Raw genomic sequence first — 18,469 nt, 5'->3', positions numbered from 1 at the left:
CCTTTTCGTCTTAGTCTTTATTTATTTATTTGATCTATCTTCACTCATGCCACCGCGGTGGCATAAAAATCACTTCCAGTTTACCACAAATCAGATTCACTGTTAAGCTATACCTTTTTATAATTTTTTACGAAACACGGTACAATCAAAGACGCTCACCCATACGCACATACCCTCGCCCCGTATGCACGCACACCCTACCTCTATGAGTACATCTGAGAGACTTTCAAGAAACTGATCCGGCATGTCTTAAGATTGAAGAAGTCATTGTTGCACTTATCTCAACAAATCAAATAGAAAATATGAGATTGGAGTCAAAACACATACATCTAGGTTTTATTCGAAGGCGGTTCACAGGCCTCTATTTCCACCACTCAAAGAACTTGCAAGCTAAAAATAACGTGCAAGTTTTCAAAGTCAACAGATGAACAAACTAAGTACTATAGTTTCAAAGTTTCTCAGAACTATGATTTGTAAATATATATACACTACAGTTTAACATATTTTGAGATGTTTGTCTCTAACAAATATATAGTGCAGTTTGAAAATCATGCTATCCTCAAAATTATCAAGTTTTGGAGTATTAGTCAAAGTTGTAACCTTAATCTCGATTTCACATCTTAGCCACAAGTTTCCCGATCACATGCCCGAATTCACTCATCAGCGAGAAACACAGCTGTCGGCGTTTTGTACTAAAGGCACACCATCTTCTCACTCTTCTCCATGAAGAATTGATTCTTAAGCGCCTCTTGGACTGTGACCATACATAAGTAGCCCTTGTAAAAGTTAGATAAAATCCACAGCAGAATGGTCTACATTTTACATCATCAAATTCTCCCTGCAAAGATCAATCACAAAAACTTAAAAGTTGGTGTGAGCTACAACTTACAGCAACATCATATGGAAAATACCTGAAGCCGGGGCAGCTTCATGACAGCTTTCAGGGCAGTTTAAACGTCCCTGAAGATCAATCGCAACCGATTGCATTGCCACGGTCCAAAATAACTTATTTGATATAATCACAGAGATACTCTCCCAAGATTGCTCTTTTTAACTTCATGTAATGCTAATTGCACAATTAAAAAATCCAAGGTAAGAACATATATAGTAGTAGTTCTTTACACGGTAGCAGCTTCACCTCCAGTCTTCAGGGAGTATAAAAGACTGAATCGTTTCAGGTTTGAACACCTTGAATATACCCTTTGCATGTAGTTGTCAGCAGGCATATTATCGATTCTCGCACATGATTAACCTGTCAATTTTTAAAGATACCACCAGATGAATCAAACGGCCAATAGCATTGAGTTCGCCTGTGGCTGTCTGTGCGATGTCTCGCAACACCTTAAACCGGAGCTCCATTGAAAAAGTCCTTTGCAGCAGAAGATGGCAGATTGACTGATCATATTAATCGCAAAGACACATGGCGGCAAGGAAGTCTTCTGTCTAGCACCAATTGGCCGATGCCAGTCAAGGCATTTTTTTGGGATCTTACACCATGCCCAAGAGTCCTCAAATTTGAGATATCTCGATCTGATTGCTGAAGAAGGTGACATGCACTGGTCGTTCCAGTCCATCGCTAGAGAAGTTGATCTGGATAATCACTGAGCTGCACTGGATAAAGAACCTGAGCCAAATTCCAGGCAGCACCCGATCAAGTCTAGCACGTGGTCTACCAGCGGCGAACAGTCCGTCTCCCGTCCAGCACGGGCGGGCGGAGGCAGCCCGGTGGGAATACGGAGAGTGAGAGAGATCGCCGGCAGGGACGCGGGGTCCACGCGGTTCATATGACGGCGAGCTCGTCCGGTGATGGGGGCGACCTCCCCATAGTCCAGGTTCCGGCGACGGCAAGCTCGCCGGCGGGGGGTGCGGCCTCCAAGGCGAAGATGCGGGCCGCCTCCACGCGGTTCAAGTGACACCGAGCTCGTCCGGCATGGGAGCGGAGATTTTTCAGGCCGGAAGAATTTGGGAGAGATTGGGACGGAAGAATTTGGGGAGAGATCGGGTCGTGTGGCGATTGAATTGGATTGGCACCAGAGGATTGGGATTTTATGGGCGATTGCGGTGGTGGATTGAGCCTAACGTGCAGCTCTAGGACTCTAGAATCGCACGATTTCCTTCTGGTTGGCCGAGCTTTCCAGCTCGCGCGCTCGACGGATCCGGAGGAGGCTCTCGGTGGCGAGGAGGGTAAATACTGAAACGGCAGGGGAATCGGGAGGCAGAGGAAGATACGACTTAGTTTGACCGGCGAATCGGTACCGTGGCAGTGGTGCATAATATGTGAATTTGTGGGAGGGTAAACCGGTCCAAAAAAAAGCGTTGACGAAAATTTTGGCAGAAACCTTAGCTCCTTTATTATTAGGTATAGATGTTGGTAATTCGATGTTTATTCTCTCAATTCCATCGCTACTAGGAGACACCCAATTCTTGAAAGTGATGATGTACACAATGACCCGTTTGCAGCGTCCTCGGACCACTCTCATTGCCACCGGTCCTCCCACTCAGCACGTCCTACACGATCAATCTGGATAGAGTCCAGCCTTGATCCATGCACGACTGCAGCCTGCTGCCATGCACATGCAGGAGCTCAAGAAGGAAAAGGGATGAAACTGATATGTTCTCCACCGGAGATTGCTTTCTCATCCACAACCCGACTTAACGATTGAGGATCCCCCATCCCCATTGGGTTCAGGGGATCAGGTTCCCCCATTTAAAGGGTAAATTTAAGTGATCTTCTCATAATTTCATGGCCTTACATTATGTACACACATAAATAAGCAAATTTTGTACTATGCATGTGGTAAAATGACAATAAATTGTATGAGTATCACATGTTAATTTTTATTGAAATGTACTACACTAGACATAATATTATAACATACTACTAACAAAAATATACCAATTTATATGTATATACAAGTATATAAGAGGATATAGCGGGGACAAGAATGGGAGACCTTTTAATCCTCATCCCATTTTAGAAAGCAGGCATCAAAGTTCCTCATACCGGCCCATCCCCTAGTAAATGAATTCTCGACAGGGAACAAGACCCATTGCAATCCCAAAGAAGGAAGCAGACGTAGAGTGCAATCGCCAGCATGCAGTGACCGGACGAGGCGGTGCCGCGGTTGGCCCCGTGCAGTGCAGGGCGCTGAGCTTGGCCTCATACCGGGGCATCTGCTGCTTGTCACATATTCACCTTTGTGATGGCCTTAGGGTGGTAGTGGATCATCTCCTGCCACACCATTTCTCGGATCATCTCTACACCAAGGTTATCATCTATATGAAGATCGATGGGAACCTGAGCAGGAGGGTTTGCACTTGGATCATACAGGGAAGACATGTAGGGGTGCTCCAAAGCCTCAACAACACTAATCCTCTTGGAAGGATCAAAGACAAGCATCTTCTGCAATAGATCAATGGCAAGAGGGTGCACCTGTGGGTACATGCTAGGCAGCGGAATCCCGGGGGTGCATTGAAGGGATTTGATGTACTTGCGAGCTCTGTGGTTGTCAACGAACTCAAGGTCACCATAACTCATGGTGCCAAGAACATTGACTATAAGCTTAAGCTGATTTAGGGAGTCCGTTCCTGGAAAGATCGGCTTACGACCAAGTAGCTCAGCAAATATGCAGCCAACAGACCAGACATCTATGGAGGTGTCATAGTTGTCGCACCAGAGCAGCAGCTCAGGAGCTCTATACCAGCGTGTGACAACATATTCAGTCATAAACTGATCACCTTTGGTGCTATTTGTGCGAGCCAGACCAAAGTCACAGATCTTCAAATCGCATTTTTCATTAACTAGAATGTTTCCTGGTTTCAGGTCTCTATGGAGTATCCCTGCAGAATGAATATACTTTAGCCCTCGGAGGAGCTGCAGTCAACAAAAAAGCGGCATCTTAGACAATTGCTTGGTTGAAAAACATTGCTGACATGTAAAAAAATCAGCACAAAATTCAAAGATACCACAGTAACAAACTATAATTAATTGTAACATAAGCCATGCAAGTAAGTATTGGTCCACCGTAAAAAAAAGTAAGTATTGGTCAACTACAAGATGCTCAAGTCTGGTGTCTATACATAGCCTTGCTTACATAATTTACAAAGAGGCTTAAGCTACATATGTTCATACAAATAATCTGTGCAAATCTAGATGTGTATTAAATTGCTTTTAAGAAATACAATTCGTAAGCACAAGCGTAATACAGGAGTAGCTATAGAAGTTCATGCGTACTTGGCATACCAAAGCTAACCAGTGATTCTTCCATGAATTAGCAAATCATTCTTTGGCAACTTAACTAGTTGGGAAACAACAACTTTATTATAGAGTATGAACTTAATGCAAATTGGAATAGCTCAGTGAAAAAAAAATTATCACTATAAAAGAAACTTTTCTTAAACAATCAAACATCGTAAATCAATTAAACAAGATCTACCAACCATGACATATATGCATCAGGAATTAATGGATTGTATGTCCAATTGTAATTGGGCATAACTTTGATGACGTCTGTAAAAATCAGACCTACTTTGATTTGTACCCAAAGGAAAAAAAACCATATACAGTCCTGGGATTATTATGCCTAGCAAGCCATAACAATGACTTCCAAACAGAGCCCTAGGTATGACTGAAGAAACTAATGACAGAATGGTGAAGAGAACAGTTGAACAAGCAGTAGGGTAAGAAAGAAAAACAGAGCTCACGCTTACCTGAAAAAGGAAATATCGGCAGTGATCATTGGAAAGCGGCTGAGATGACTTGATTATCTGATGCAGATCGAAGTCCATGAGTTCGGAGACCAAGTATACATCCTTGAAACTCCTCCTATGTATGGACATCATTATATCCTTCAAACAAAGAACATTCTCATGACGCAAGTGCCGAAGAAGCCTCAGCTCGCGTAGCGTCCTCAGTGCATCCACGCGGTTGTCGAAGACATTGCTTATCTTTTTTATCGCGACCTTCTCATTGGTCTCCTGGTTTATGGCCGAGCAGACGACACCGTAGGAGCCCCTCCCGATGGGCCTGATCGGCGTGTACTTGGTGTCGACCTCGAACATCGTCTGCCACATCGTGTAGTAGTGCTTGCCGTTCGGAGAATCCTCCATCCTCGCCATTTTCTACCGAGAAGAGGAAACACGCAAGTTAACAGTCTGGAATAGAAATTAATGAAACAGTAACACATATTTACTCTAGATGTTGGGGATTGGTATTTCTAAGCCGCAGGAGAAATAATTCCCCTGCAGAAATCAACCATATGGTATATATATACACCTTAAAAAAAGGTTCAACTAGTACTCAATTTCAGTTGGACAACTAATCAAACACCTTTGTGTGCTTAGAAATAAAAGCAAGTAATATACGAGCATCCAACCGGTGGCCGACCAATTCGGCAGCGGCAAGAGACAAACACCTAAGCTCTTACTGTCTTACTACTGCGCTATGCCTCACGAAGGAAAACGAGAACAAATGATCCCGTGTGGGGAATCGATCACGCACCAGTCGCCCCGGCGGCAGCAGCAGATCTGAAGAGGCGGAGCGAAGTCCGGAAGGAGCGTGCTGGTGAACAGCACTGAAGAAATGAGGATTCGAGTTGCCAAGATGGCGATGATCTAACAGAGGAACACCAGGTGACCCGAGGAAAGCTCTCGTCGAGCCGCTATATATACCGACGCCGCGCCCCCATGGCCACAGGTGACAGGCCACCGCGACACATGGCCAGCCCTCCTTCCTCCTTCCCTTCCGGGTAAGGCAACCGCCGTCTTTCCGGCCTCGGCAGGAGGCAGCGGCCTCGCGGTCGGCCATGCGTGCGGTGCGAGTCCGGCGTCAGACGGAGCCACGAATTTGAGCTGGCTGCCGTTTTGCCCGATTCAGAAGTGGTTCCGCTGCCTTTTCAATCAGAGTGTTTTGCCCACCTTGTAAACCCGGCGGTACGCGGAGGAGTGAGGGCATCTCCACTTCTCCACGGCCCGACTCCACTAAAGTGGCCGGCGCCCGTCGCATCCATCCAAAACGATCGAATTTAACCATGCGTTCGCTTGCGTTGAGGTGTTCTGACCTCATGTTAATTTTGTTTTCGATTTTCCATTTAAAAGCAACATAATTTATATAGGAAATAAAAAAAATAAAAAAATAAAACTAAAAGGTACATGTAGCGTCTGCTACTCTAGGCTACTCCTCGTCCCCGTCTTCGATCACGACAAATTCTGGCATTGCCCACAACAGTTGGCAGCCGGTGAAATGTACGCCGGTGGTGGAGGTGGAGCAGGCGGCACAATCCACGGATTGAACGGCGGAGATGGAAGTGGTGGGTGCGGAGGCGAGTTTTGCACTGCCCGTTCGAGGGCCTCATCCTTTGTGAGGCCTGGTGGCATGATGTTGGTGGCGTACCGGGGCAGCGGCGGACGCGCCTTTCGGTCCACCTCCAACACGAGGATGCCGAGCCTCTTGAACTCTTCGTCTCTCATGGTTGTCGGTAGCTGGAACTCCCGGCCCTCCTCCATGTCCGTCTTCCACTCGTGAAAGACGTAGCCGACGAAGTCGTTGCTATCGTCCTTGGTTTCCTCGTTGTAGTAGTCCATCTCGTCGTCGTCCTGGGAGGTGCAGGAGAGGACGGTTGCGAACATCGACGAGGGGTAGCGGGGCGGGAAGGTGGCGGAGGTGGACCGAACAAGTTTTCATTGCTTTGTGGTAGCAGGTAATGCTGATTTCCTGAGTACTCATATACACGAATTTCTCTATATGACTACACTAGATTCGGTTGTGGAGCCTTTTCGATTAATAATGATGTGCTTTTTTTTTCTCCGTTTTCATTTTGTGTTAATGTCTTTCTTTGAAAATCTATCACTTTCGGGTCTTTCTGACCATAAGATGATACAGCTACATTGTTCAGCTTTGCTCATGTTGGACAGCAGGTGTCGCTGAAACTGTTACATGTGTATGCATGCTTGTCATCAAGTATACATCACTACCCTTAAACACATTTAGCTTTTTCTTTCATTTTGTCGAGTTGTCTCCGGTGCTTTGTTGTTTCACTTCTACAATCAAAATACACATAGTCTCCACTCTCCAGTGCTTATTTGTGTCGTCTTTGAATTGTTAGGTACTGGGATGCAATCACTTGATTTGTCGATGAGATCAACACCTTGCAGCTTATTAATGGTGGGAACGATCATTTACAAGGCTTTGTCATGGCAACACTGGCGTAAAAGATAAAATTTTCAATGATTTCACGAGTCTCCAGCTTGCTGGTCCGCACGCCACTAAGCCTGCTTCCCATGCCGGAGGCGACGCCGACCAGATCCCAGCAACATATCACATGGGAGTAGATGGCTCTGCCAGGGCAGTCGACGCTGGTGACCTAACCTCCTCCATCTGGTCCGCAGGTTCACAACCTCCATCACACTTCATAGGATATACTATTTTTGTGCTTTTCCAGAAAGTTTGGTCGAATTGTTTAATTTACAAGGTATATAGTATATATCCTATGCGTGTATGAAAACTTTTATGATTGTGGCAGTAAATTATTGGTAACCAGATGATTGGTATGATTGCATTTGTTTCTACAACGAACAATGAGGCCCACCCCTCCTTCGTTCTATGAAGAATAATGGATTTCAAACAGGAAGCTCATATTTATATTGTATTTTGAGTAAAATATGTGGGGATTCATGTTCTTTTTCCAGTGTGACATTTGTCTTCAGCACCATAAGATTATGATACCTTGGTGCTGTTTTCCTTGTTTTTTCAATTTGAATTCCTCTTCAGAAGTTACGTCTTACATAGTCTATCTTCTATGTTCCTCTTCAGAAGTTGCGTCTCACACTGTCTTCTATGTTGGGAAATAAGTTTGAAATCTTAACCCCGATGGCCGTTGCCCAAAGTGTGGTAAATTTATGTAAGCTCAAAAAATTGTCATGTTTTGGTGATTCAAGATGAATGGCTATTGTGCCCTACTATGCATTTTGTTTGTGTTTATGTTAACTTAGTTCAGTCAGTTTTTCTTGCTTCAGAGAACTATACTTCTTTACTGTATTTGCTGAATACAGAAGTGAATACTTCTTTCCTATTTTTACTTATGCTCTTGATGCCTCTGATTTAGAAAGAGTCTATGATTCATGTTATTTATATTTACCAGGTTTAGCTGAAAAGGTCATACATGCTACTGAGCTGTTGGTTGTGATAGATCTGGAGTTGCCCAAAAGATAAATGGAGGTTCCGAGGTATAGTGGAAGCCCGCACCCCGAAACTGCAACAAGTTGCATCTATAAGAGCTTTTTTCTTACACATAGTATACAGAAAAAAAATTAATGTGATAAAACATCTTCATTTTAATGTTATGTAATTTTCAATCATAGTTAGCTGAACCATGTATAGCACAATCCGTTGCCAGTTCAGTATCATCCTAAATGGCTTAGTTAGATGATTAGTTCGGCAGTTATATCGGCTGAACAATTGTTCTGTGCTCCTTATCGGCAAATCACATTTTTGTAACAAGTTAAAAGATGTCCATGTCTGGATACCTGATGTTAGCCTTGCTACTACTGAGCCACTCGGCATGAGACCAAGCACGACAGTCTAGAGGAAGTTGGATCAATTCATGACTGACATGAGACCGAGCACGATTGTCTAGAGTAAGTTGTTGTGGAAATTCCTCTTGGCTCCCGGGAGCATTTGCTCCCGGATTTTTGGGGAGCAAATTTTGTTTTTCAAAACTTTTCAAAAAATTCCGAAAAAAATCATGCACGTACCTGACCATAGCACACACCACCTTGTGAAATGTCGCTGCGAAATGTCATCGTATGCATCCTGGGCAAAAATGACAAATTTCCAGATCTGAGATTTGAATTTTTGGATCTCATTTCATGTCAGAAATTTGTCATTTTTGTTTAGGGCGCATACGATGACATTTTGCAACGACATTTCACACGCTTGTGCGTGCCATGGTCAGGTACGTACATGATTTTTTTCGATTTTTTTTGATAAGTTTTCAATTTATTCTGATTTTTCGAAAAAACCGGGAGCATGTGCTCCCGGGAGCCAAATCGCCGCTTGTCATCTTTATGGTTGTAAGAACCTGTGGTGTAGTGCACGCAAGGCGGGTGAGAGGCCGAGTAATCGAAGAAAGGCCGTTGTCAAGGTTGCCAGGCAGGAGTGACTCATTTGTTTCAAACCTGCTTGAGGGGTATAGCACGTGTGCTCTGTGCTCTTTTATGTAACATGTAACGTTCTTTGAATGTTGTTGATCTCTGAAGCATATATCTCTTCGGATTGATGAAATATTTAAGTCCAAAATTGTACTATAAGAAGATGCCACTTTACAAAATCATTGAGTTTAATCAAAGAAAAGATGGATTTTCTGTTGCATTGTTCCTTGAGACATATTACTACCATTGTCATATTGAGTTCTATTTTAGAAATATACTTTATGGTGAATCTATTCATGTTGATTCAGTACTGTAAATGTTTATATTTTTGTGTATAAAGTTAATCGAACTTGAAAAACGTTGACTTTCGACTAATCTTAGATGCCTTATATTTTAGAATAGAAGGAGTATCTGGTAACAAGGCGATTAACAATTAGGGCATACCATGAAACGGGTGAAACAATATTATTTTCCACGGGAGTACCACTCCTCAACAGGTGTCTCAATTTTGAAAATACAATCTGAGTTAATACTTAGCACCGTGCGTGTGTTACTATTTTATCTTGTGTGTTGCACGTGCATGTTTACTAGGCATAGTAACATAAGGAATAGCCACTAGTTTTCCATCTTGATCGCGCTGCGATTTCTAAGAAGCCCTGGATACCGGACCGGAGCAAGTATTTTGGAGGAGAATTAATACTTTACTAGGTGTCACGGAAAATATACCCACGCTGGATGTGAAACATATGGTTGACCAGGCCATCTCCTTTCTTCCTCCCGATCCGTCAGTCCTCTTACACCATGATGAATCGCTAGGGTTAGCGCGGCGGCGACGTCTGATCCTGGCGATGGCGCAGCTGTGACCTCCTACGTCTTCGCTGGTGCTGCTCATCCCTTCGTCCAGCCAGTCCTCTCCGCGCCGCTGCTCCTTCGTGCTCTCCCACCACACCTCTCCGGCGCGGCGACTCCATCCATAGGTACGTCACTTCCAATCCCCTGTTCCTCGATTCCTCAACAAGAAACAACAATATGGGGAGAGGATCATGTCCTGCCTAGCTCGATCCTAGTTAATTATCCAGCGGTCACAATATTTCTTTCGCCTGATCGTTCGTCCGGTCCAGTCCAGACTAGTAATTTGCATGCACGTACAGTTTTGTTGCCAAATTCAGTTAATCTGTCTGTCTGTTTGTTTCACAAATTGCTCAAAAATAGTGATGCTTTGTCTACTGACACAGAGATACCTCTGTCTATCTACAATGTCTCCTCTGGTGGACAAACAAAGCAGCCAAGAACACTCATTCATTGAAAACAAGGGTGATGCTTTCAGGAGGTTGGCGAAACTTTTTTTCCTTTTTTTTTTTTTTTTTTTTTTTTTTTTTTTTTCTTCCCCCCGCTCCTTGGTCGCCCCGCGCGACCTGGGGGCGGAAACCCTAGATCTTAGCCTCCACCTCCTCCCCCTCTCCCCACCCCCGGCCGCCGCCGGCGTGCGCCGCCGGGCAAAGCCCGCGCGGTGCCGGCGGCGGCGGGCCTTCCACTACTCGGGCGCGAGGAGGACCGGCGCGGGACGGCGTCCTCCTTTGGCGGCGGTGCAGATCGGCGACGGTCGGCGGGGCCTGGCGTGGCGGTGGCCGGCGAGCTGCGCCAGGCGGCCGGTCGCAAGTTGAGGCGGCGGTGAGGAGGTGCTCGTGACTCCGGCGACCGGGAGGTCGCGGCGGAAAGGGGCCTCCTTGCCGGTGCTACATGTGTGTGCCTGGGGGCGGTGGCTGGCCGGACCGGCCGTGGGCGCCGGCGGTGGCTCGAGCCTCCTCGCCGGCGGATCCGGAGGCGGCCCTTTGTCCTCGGATCCGGACGGGGTGGCTTGGCCGCGGCCGGAGAGGCCACCAAGGCCCGCAGTTCGTCCCGGCGCTCGATGGGAGGTTGGTCCGGCCGCGGGGACCGGCGGTGGTGTTGTGGTTGAGTCCAGCGAGGTTTGGCGGCGCGGTTGTCTTCGATGTGTGTCGGTTTGGGTGGATTGGGAAGAAGGGTTTGTGCCGGCGCTGTCTAGGGTGACCCGCCGCCGCCGGGATGGGAGCAGGGGCTCCCACGGTCCTGCCCTTCTTTCTCCCATGACAATTCTCACCGGCGCCATCCGAGCGACATCGCTGTCCCAACCTCTTCTTGGCCCCGCTCGACCGCCCCGGTCCCGCGAGGAAAAGGCCCCCGTTTGCTGATCTCTCGTGGCTCCTCCGTGTCGTGGTTGTATCACGGCGAGTGCTCCCGAATGTCGATGCAGTCCCCACTCGTGGAGTGGTTGTTGTTGGGTGGTTGTCGACGGCTCGGGCGAAAGCCATGGCCGGTTTGTCCGGAGCCGATGACGGTGACGCTCTTGGGCGCCATTCTCCTCCTTGGAGGCGTCTTCGTTGAGCCTCGGCGCCGCCCCTTCATGGTCGGATGTCTCTAGGTGAAAACCTTGGCCCTTGTTGGGTCGAGCAACGGCGTCACCTTGGTGTCGTTCCCCTTCTTGGAGGCGTTGCTTTTGAGACCTCGGCGTTCCCTTGCTTCTCGTTCCATGGTCACTTGCGCCCGGCTGTTGCTCGTGTGTAGTCGGCTGGTAGGGATTCCGGTGACGGTCTGCCGGCGACACCCTTCGTTCTTCATTTGCTCGAGACGAAGACCTCAAGTTTTCAAGTTTATCTTAGTTGGTGGTAGTCGTTTGCTGTTGTTTTTGGGTGCCGTTTTCGCTCGGATATGTGCTTGTATTGTAAGCTGGTAACCCCAGCGGTGTCGGTGTGTGTTGTTGGAGTTGTGTTGTTTTCCTGGCCGGTTGATGGCTTTGTTAATTCAAAGTCGGGCTCTTTGAGCCTACTGTTTAAAAAAGGAGGTTGGCGAAACCGAACTTAGCAGCAATGCAGCTTCAACTTCTACCCTATTAAACACGCCTTATTTTAATGGATTGCCAACTCTTTTAAAATAACCATCTTAGGAAGGACAGTTGAACTCATGTCACAACCTGACTGCTCGTGCTCATTGCAGGACGTACTGCGCGACGTACTGTCACGGTTATCACTCAAAGAAGTCGTGCGGATGAGCATACTTTCTCACGAATGGAGACGGCTAAGGATATGCCACCCAGAACTGGTCTTCACCAAAGATACCTTTAGTAACATTACAACCGGTAATACTGAACAACGCGAGGAGATGACATTTGCAGAGCTGATGGACTTCAACGCCAAGAAGCTGGAGTGGCTAACCAGACGATTCATAAAAAGTGTTGATAATGTATTGCGCCCATTGTGGTATACCCCTACTACTACTACCACCACCACCACCACCACCACAACAACGCTGGATAAGTTCGCTGTCAAATTTGGTCTTTGGAAAAAATACAGGTATCACATTGATAGATGGGTTAGCTTTTCCATTTGCTCTAGAGCCAAGCACATTGTTCTTGATTTCACATCCGAAGATATTGGCTTTGGCTCTCAATACGACAAGTACAAGTATTCTTTGCCGCTGAGCAATCTCAGTGGCACAAACGGCTCTTGCGTGAGATCTCTTTATCTCGGCAACATATATTTAGAGACACCCCCAAGTTTTTGTGGTATCACAAACCTTAAGGAACTCACACTAAATACTGTGTCCATCAGTGGAGATGATCTCGAGTGCCTGTTGCTAAGTTGTTCTCTTCTCGAGATTTTAAGTATAGAGTGGTGCAAACCATTGTCAATTTTACATATACAGCAGGAGCTGCGCCAGTTGCACTACCTGCGTGTGCGCTTTTGTGACCTGGAACTTATAGAGTTGCATGCTTCAAATCTTAACAAATTTGAGTTTGACGACTCTTTGAAGCAAATTAAGCTCAGTGAATGTCTGAAGTTGTCAGAGGCCACCTTTGTGTCGAATATGAGAGCGTTCGAGTTTGATGAGTATGGTTTCGACTTCACCTTTGCCGAGCTTCCAACTGGTCTTCCTCATGTGCATAAGCTATTACTTCTTTTGAATCCTGACCAGGTTTGCCTTTAAAGAAGTGTCCTGTTATATTTCCTTTCAATTTTGTGGTAACAATATTGGATGTCAAATAATTATTTTTTGTGGCTCTACATTGTATGGATTGTAGGTGCTAAGGTTCAGTGACAGCCAGTCTCGCTTCATAAATTTGAGGCATCTGAACATCAACCTTGAGACATTTTTCTATCCAGATGATACTAGTTGGTCTGTGGGGTTGGTTAATATCTTGGAATTAGCACCTCTCTTACAAGAACTGGAACTGCATGTAAGTACCTTGGTCGTTAATTATGTTTTTTAACGTGTTAATTATGATAATCATGTATGTTTCTTTTGTTTGATCTTTCCGTTAAATTAACATCTATAATGAAATTACTGGATATATGTGTGCAGCTCGGTCGTGATAGGTATTGCTCTTCTGCTATCAGGACCGTGATGGCCATTGAAGGACATGTGCATCGTCACCTCAAGAGTGTCTACATGTCTGGGTTTTGTGAGGTGTTGGGGCTAGCTGAGTTGGCGCTGTACATCCTGGAGAATGCTACCATGCTTAAACGTATGGTTGTGGATCCAGTGTCATACAGAGATCCCTCGAATGATGATATCTATTCTGTCAGCAAGGGTGGTATCAGCGAGGAGGATCTGTACGACATCAATCAGAAGAGAGCGTTTGCAGAAATGTACCTCGGCAGAGAGGAGTTTCGCCATATCCTCACTATTTTATGAGTAACAACAGTACTAAGATTTGAGATATTTTCTTTCCATTCGAAAGATTTCTGAAGCTCTGCAAGAATCACTCAGAAGCGAAGCATGCCTCTCAAGCTGAATGATTGGAGACAGTAGTATGAGCCCCGATAATTAAGTGTTGTCTGTATTTTGATTACAATCTGGGTTAACTATGCCTTCGTTATATATTTTTTATTTGGTATTATGAACGTAAGCATTTGGCAGCAATTGATCTGTGTATGATCCAGTCAAAGATTCAGAGCTTTCCGTCCTATGACTTCTTGTTAATTTTCTTGCACTAGTACTACATTCTTCTCTGATCCTCGACAGTTCAGAACAAACAAAACCAGAGAAGCCACCCCTTCTAGCTACACTAGATATATTAATTAAGTTTTACGTAAGTGACTAAGCACTAGTTCCGCTCCTTCTAATTAGCTAGTACTTACCAACAAAGTAATAGACAGTAATAATACTGTATCACTTCAATAGCAATATTTTACATTGTATATGTGTTTTATCCTAGACTCCTCAGCTGCCAGCCTAGCATCGACCTTGTAACATATGTGAGGTTTGTCATTTAACTACCAAATAACCAAACCAGGCAAAAAAAAAAAAAAACAGTAACTACGAATGGCTGGCCATGAACTATCTTAGGTAACTGAACCATAATGCATTAAAAAAACATAAACGAGAGAAGATTGTAATCGGTTCATTCAACACCGCACAACCTCCATCAATAATTTGGGAATGTCCTCAGTTGCAAGAGTATAGATTGTTAGTTCGTTTCTGTTGCTTCAGTGTTTGTATTCATGCGGCGTGAGTCCAAATATACACTATTGTTACAACTTCTATGCTTGACAAATTCTCAATTTCAGATGAGTTGTGGTTCTTGTTCAGATCTGGGCAGTCTCACGTCTCGCGGTTAATTCCAGTTTCTGCATTATCCATATTTGTTTTGTACACTTCCCTATTATTGTAAGGTCAAATAATCATTGTTTTTCACTCAATTTATGGGACATATATTGAAACATTGTCATTGCTAGCTTATAAATATTAAAACTGCGGGGCTCAATGATAAAAAAAGGACATACCCAGTGCTGAGAGCTCCCGCACTGTGCGGGGTCTGGGGAAGGTGTTAGTGGCAAGCCTTACCCTCACGAAGTGCAATGTGAGGAGACCGCGACTCGAAATATAGTGAAGGGGAAATATGGCACAGTGGGCAACCAGATAATAAGCGGGGCCCCTAACTGTATGAACATTACTTAATCTGAGGTGAAGGAATACCTTTATCATTTTCTTCTTTCATGCAAGTAAATTCAGCAAAGAATAGATTGTCGTGGCCACTTTGAAAACCATCAGCTCCTTTGGGTAATATTGTAAAATCGATGTGATAGAACACATTGCGACGTCTGGTCCTCTCATAAATTTCTCCGAAGCTCACAACATCTCCAAGTTCATATGCAAGATCCTAAATGGGAGGCGTGGTTCGTATCAACAATGGTACATAAATATACATAAATCATGACAGCCATGGTAAGAGGACAGAGAGTGAGGGGGGAGCAGGAGGGACAGAGAGCAGACCCCCGAAAGATTATGATCCTCATTGTATCTGTCGAGTAAAGAATGAACTAGTATGCCGATATTGCGATGCTGTGTGTTTTTTTTTTCGTGGTTCTGGTTCTGGGTCTCCGGTTCGACTAGAAGAAAGAAATCGATTTTTTTAGATGAAGAAAGAAATATAGTTGTTCAGGCGGTTGACTAGAAACATGCAGGAGGGAACATCGACATACCAACCCGAGTAGAGCTCTTTCAGCTACCAACACGGGTACGCAAGTTGACATCCTAGGCAATCTCCTCATTGGCGCTAAACAACTACGGAGCGAGGAAGAAGAGCTCAGGTATCGTGAGACACGGATGGACAAGACCGATAGAAGAGTTTGTCAAACTGAATGTCCACACCGGTTTTGACCTAGACACACTAGGAGCTCTGGTGTGATCACTCGCGTTGATAGGGGTTGCTTTGTCGCGGCAAGCTGCAGAGGCATCCCTTTTGTTTCAGATAATTCAACGGCTGAAGCCATGGCGCTATGCGATGGTCTTCAAAGATACCACAATAACATAACAAACTGTAATTAAATGTAACATAAGCCATGCAAGTAAGTATTGGTCTACGGTAAAAACAAGTAAGTATTGGTCCACTACAAGATACTCAAGTCAGGTGTCTATACATAGCCTTGCTTAGAGCATTTTCAGTCGATGCCCTCCATTTCACATCCGGTTAATGGTCTTTGGAGGGCTATTCAATCTTTGGGAGGCTAAAAATTGATGCCACCGTCCAGTCCTAGCCCCCATTTGCTTGCATGTGCATGTGAGAAGAGAGAGGAAAGATTCTTGCATGTGAGGGTGCATGTAGGCCAGCCATGTGGGGAGAGAGAATAAAATATCATTTGCATGCACGCCGGTGCCACCAGCAGCCTCCCTATGAGCTAGGTTTTGATTAGGACCGCCGGCTAAATTTTATTATTTGGGGAGGCTATAGGGGACCGACTGGGCGCCTTTTTTGTCGCCAGCGTCCCCAATTTTGTCTTTTCTAGCCTTTGGGGAGTACGAGTGGAGATGCTCTTACACAATTTACAAAGAGGCTTAACTTACAAATAATTTGTGCAAATATGGATGTGTATTAAATTGCTTGTAAGAAATACAATTCATAAGTACAAGCGTGATAGGGGAGCAGCTATAGAAGTTCATGCGTACTTGACATATCAAAGGTAACCAGTGCTTCTTCCATGAATTAGCAAAATCATTTTTTGGCAACTTAACTAGCTGGGAAGCAACAACTTTTATAAAGAGTATGAACTTAAGGGAAATTGGAATAGGACAATGTAAACAACATTAAATCGCAATACAAGAAACTTTTCTTTAAAAATCAAATATCATAAATCAAGTAAACAAAATCCACCAACCCGACACATATGCATCTGGAATTAATGGATTGTATGCCCGATTAAGTAATTAGGCATAAATTTGATGATCTACTTTGATTTGTATCAGAAGGAAAAAATCGTATACAGTCCTGGGATTATTATACCTAGCAAGCCGTAGCGATTACTTCCAAATAGAGCCCTAGGTACGAATGACCACACTATTGACAGAATGGTGAATAGAGCAATTGGACGAGCGGTAGGGTAAGAAAGCGCTTACCTGGAAAACGAAATAAGGGTAGTGATCACTGAAAAGGGGCTGAGACGACTTGATTATCTAATGCAGATCGATGTCCATGATGTCCATGAGTACGGAGACCAACTAGACATCCTTGAAGCTCCTCCTATGTTCAGGAATCATTATATCCTTCAAAGAAATAACATCCTTGTGACGCAAGTGCCGAAGAAGCTTCAGCTCGCAACGTCCTCAGCGCATCCACACGCTTGCCGAAGACATTGTTTATCATTTCTTATCGCGACCTTCTCATCTGTCTCCTGGTTCATGGCTGAGCAGACGATACCGTAGGCTCCACTCCCGATGGGCTTGATCCTTACATACTTGGTGTCAATCTCAAACATCGTCTGCCACATCATGTAGTAGTACTTGCTATTGTTTCTCATGCTGTTCGGAGAATCCACCATCCTCGCCACTTTCTACTGAGAAAAAGGAAACACACAAGATTAACAGCCTAGGAATTAAATATTTACTCTGCATGACCACACTCTAAAAATGCAATGTCAACAGAACAAGCGTTCAACAGATGCTGGGGATTAGTATTTCTAAGTCGCACGAGAATAATTCTCCTGTTTAAAATCAACCTTAAAAAAAGTTTAACTACTCAATTTCAGTTGGACAACTAATCAAACACCTGGTGTGCAGTGTGCGTTTGCTTAGGAATAAAAGCAAGTAAGCAGCGCTGGAAGCAGCAATTCACCGCCAAAACGTCCCCAATAATCTACATTTTCATGTGCGGGCTCCTCTAACACGAGAATCCTACCGGCGGCCGGCCAATTCGGCAGCAGCAAGAGAGCACCGCCCCCCTCCTCATACAGTACTACTGTACTATGCCTCACCAAAGAAAACGAGGACAAGTGATCCCGTGTGGGTAATCGATCACTCACCAGTCACTAGTCGCCCCGGCGGCAGCAGCAGATATGAAGAGGCGGAGCAAAGACCGGGAGCAGGAGGAATGATGCTTGCGCGCACGCCAGGGCCGTGATGGTGCTTTTTAGACGTTCGTCCGGAGAAAAGGTCTAACATAGCCATTCCGTTTGAACAAATCTCAGTATAGAGTCTAATCTTTTGTTCTAATTTCGTGCTACATATACGACGGTTTCTGTACGATTTTCTTAAGACACCGCACAAATGCACTTGGTTGGCGACCCAAATGGTCTGCCCACGGACTGGATGTGTCACGCTGTTCGACCTGTCCGAACAGAACGTCCAACTGCGCGACCCATTATGTCCGCTTGCTAGTTGCCCGCGCTCAGAAGAGAAAAAGAATGGCGCTAAGTTCAGAAGAGAAAAAATGATAGAAATTTTATTAATTCAAATATAGAAAAATTGCCCGTGCGTTGCACGGGGAGATACATTATCAAAATGTTATCGTGATAGCGGAATTAAGCTAGAA

At 45.0% G+C, this 18,469-nt stretch overlaps 2 protein-coding genes and 1 long non-coding RNA gene across 4 annotated transcripts; 1 reads left to right on the top strand and 2 right to left on the bottom strand.

The window, feature by feature from the left end:
• Positions 1-308: 308 nt before the first annotated feature.
• Positions 309-2,230, bottom strand: LOC127297285 (uncharacterized). The gene is made up of 2 exons (XR_007849044.2): positions 912-2,230; positions 309-838 (listed from the first exon to the last, which is right to left on the bottom strand). It is a non-coding gene; the product is annotated as an uncharacterized lncRNA (long non-coding RNA).
• Positions 2,231-2,795: 565 nt separating this feature from the next.
• LOC127297284 (mitogen-activated protein kinase 4) lies at positions 2,796-5,989 on the bottom strand. 2 transcript variants are annotated; one of them, XM_051327582.1, is made up of 4 exons: positions 5,501-5,989; positions 4,711-5,121; positions 3,434-3,874; positions 2,796-3,298 (listed from the first exon to the last, which is right to left on the bottom strand). In XM_051327582.1, exons 1-4 carry the CDS (start codon positions 5,804-5,806, stop codon positions 3,185-3,187), a joined length of 1,272 nt encoding a protein of 423 aa, XP_051183542.1. In that variant the 5' UTR covers positions 5,807-5,989; the 3' UTR covers positions 2,796-3,184. The 2 variants fall into 2 exon arrangements, with proteins under 2 accessions (XP_051183542.1, XP_051183541.1); XM_051327581.1 differs by having other exon boundaries at positions 2,796-3,874.
• Positions 5,990-12,143: 6,154 nt separating this feature from the next.
• LOC127297283 (F-box/LRR-repeat protein At3g03360) lies at positions 12,144-14,145 on the top strand. Its single transcript, XM_051327580.2, has 3 exons — positions 12,144-13,137; positions 13,244-13,399; positions 13,525-14,145. Exons 1-3 carry the CDS (start codon positions 12,211-12,213, stop codon positions 13,855-13,857), a joined length of 1,416 nt encoding a protein of 471 aa, XP_051183540.1. The 5' UTR covers positions 12,144-12,210; the 3' UTR covers positions 13,858-14,145.
• The last annotated feature ends 4,324 nt before the right edge of the window (positions 14,146-18,469 follow it).

This window comes from Lolium perenne, chromosome 4, assembly GCF_019359855.2.
Source record: "Lolium perenne isolate Kyuss_39 chromosome 4, Kyuss_2.0, whole genome shotgun sequence".
Lineage (NCBI taxonomy): Eukaryota > Viridiplantae > Streptophyta > Magnoliopsida > Poales > Poaceae > Lolium > Lolium perenne.
This window is presented reverse-complemented; position numbering and strand designations above follow the sequence as displayed.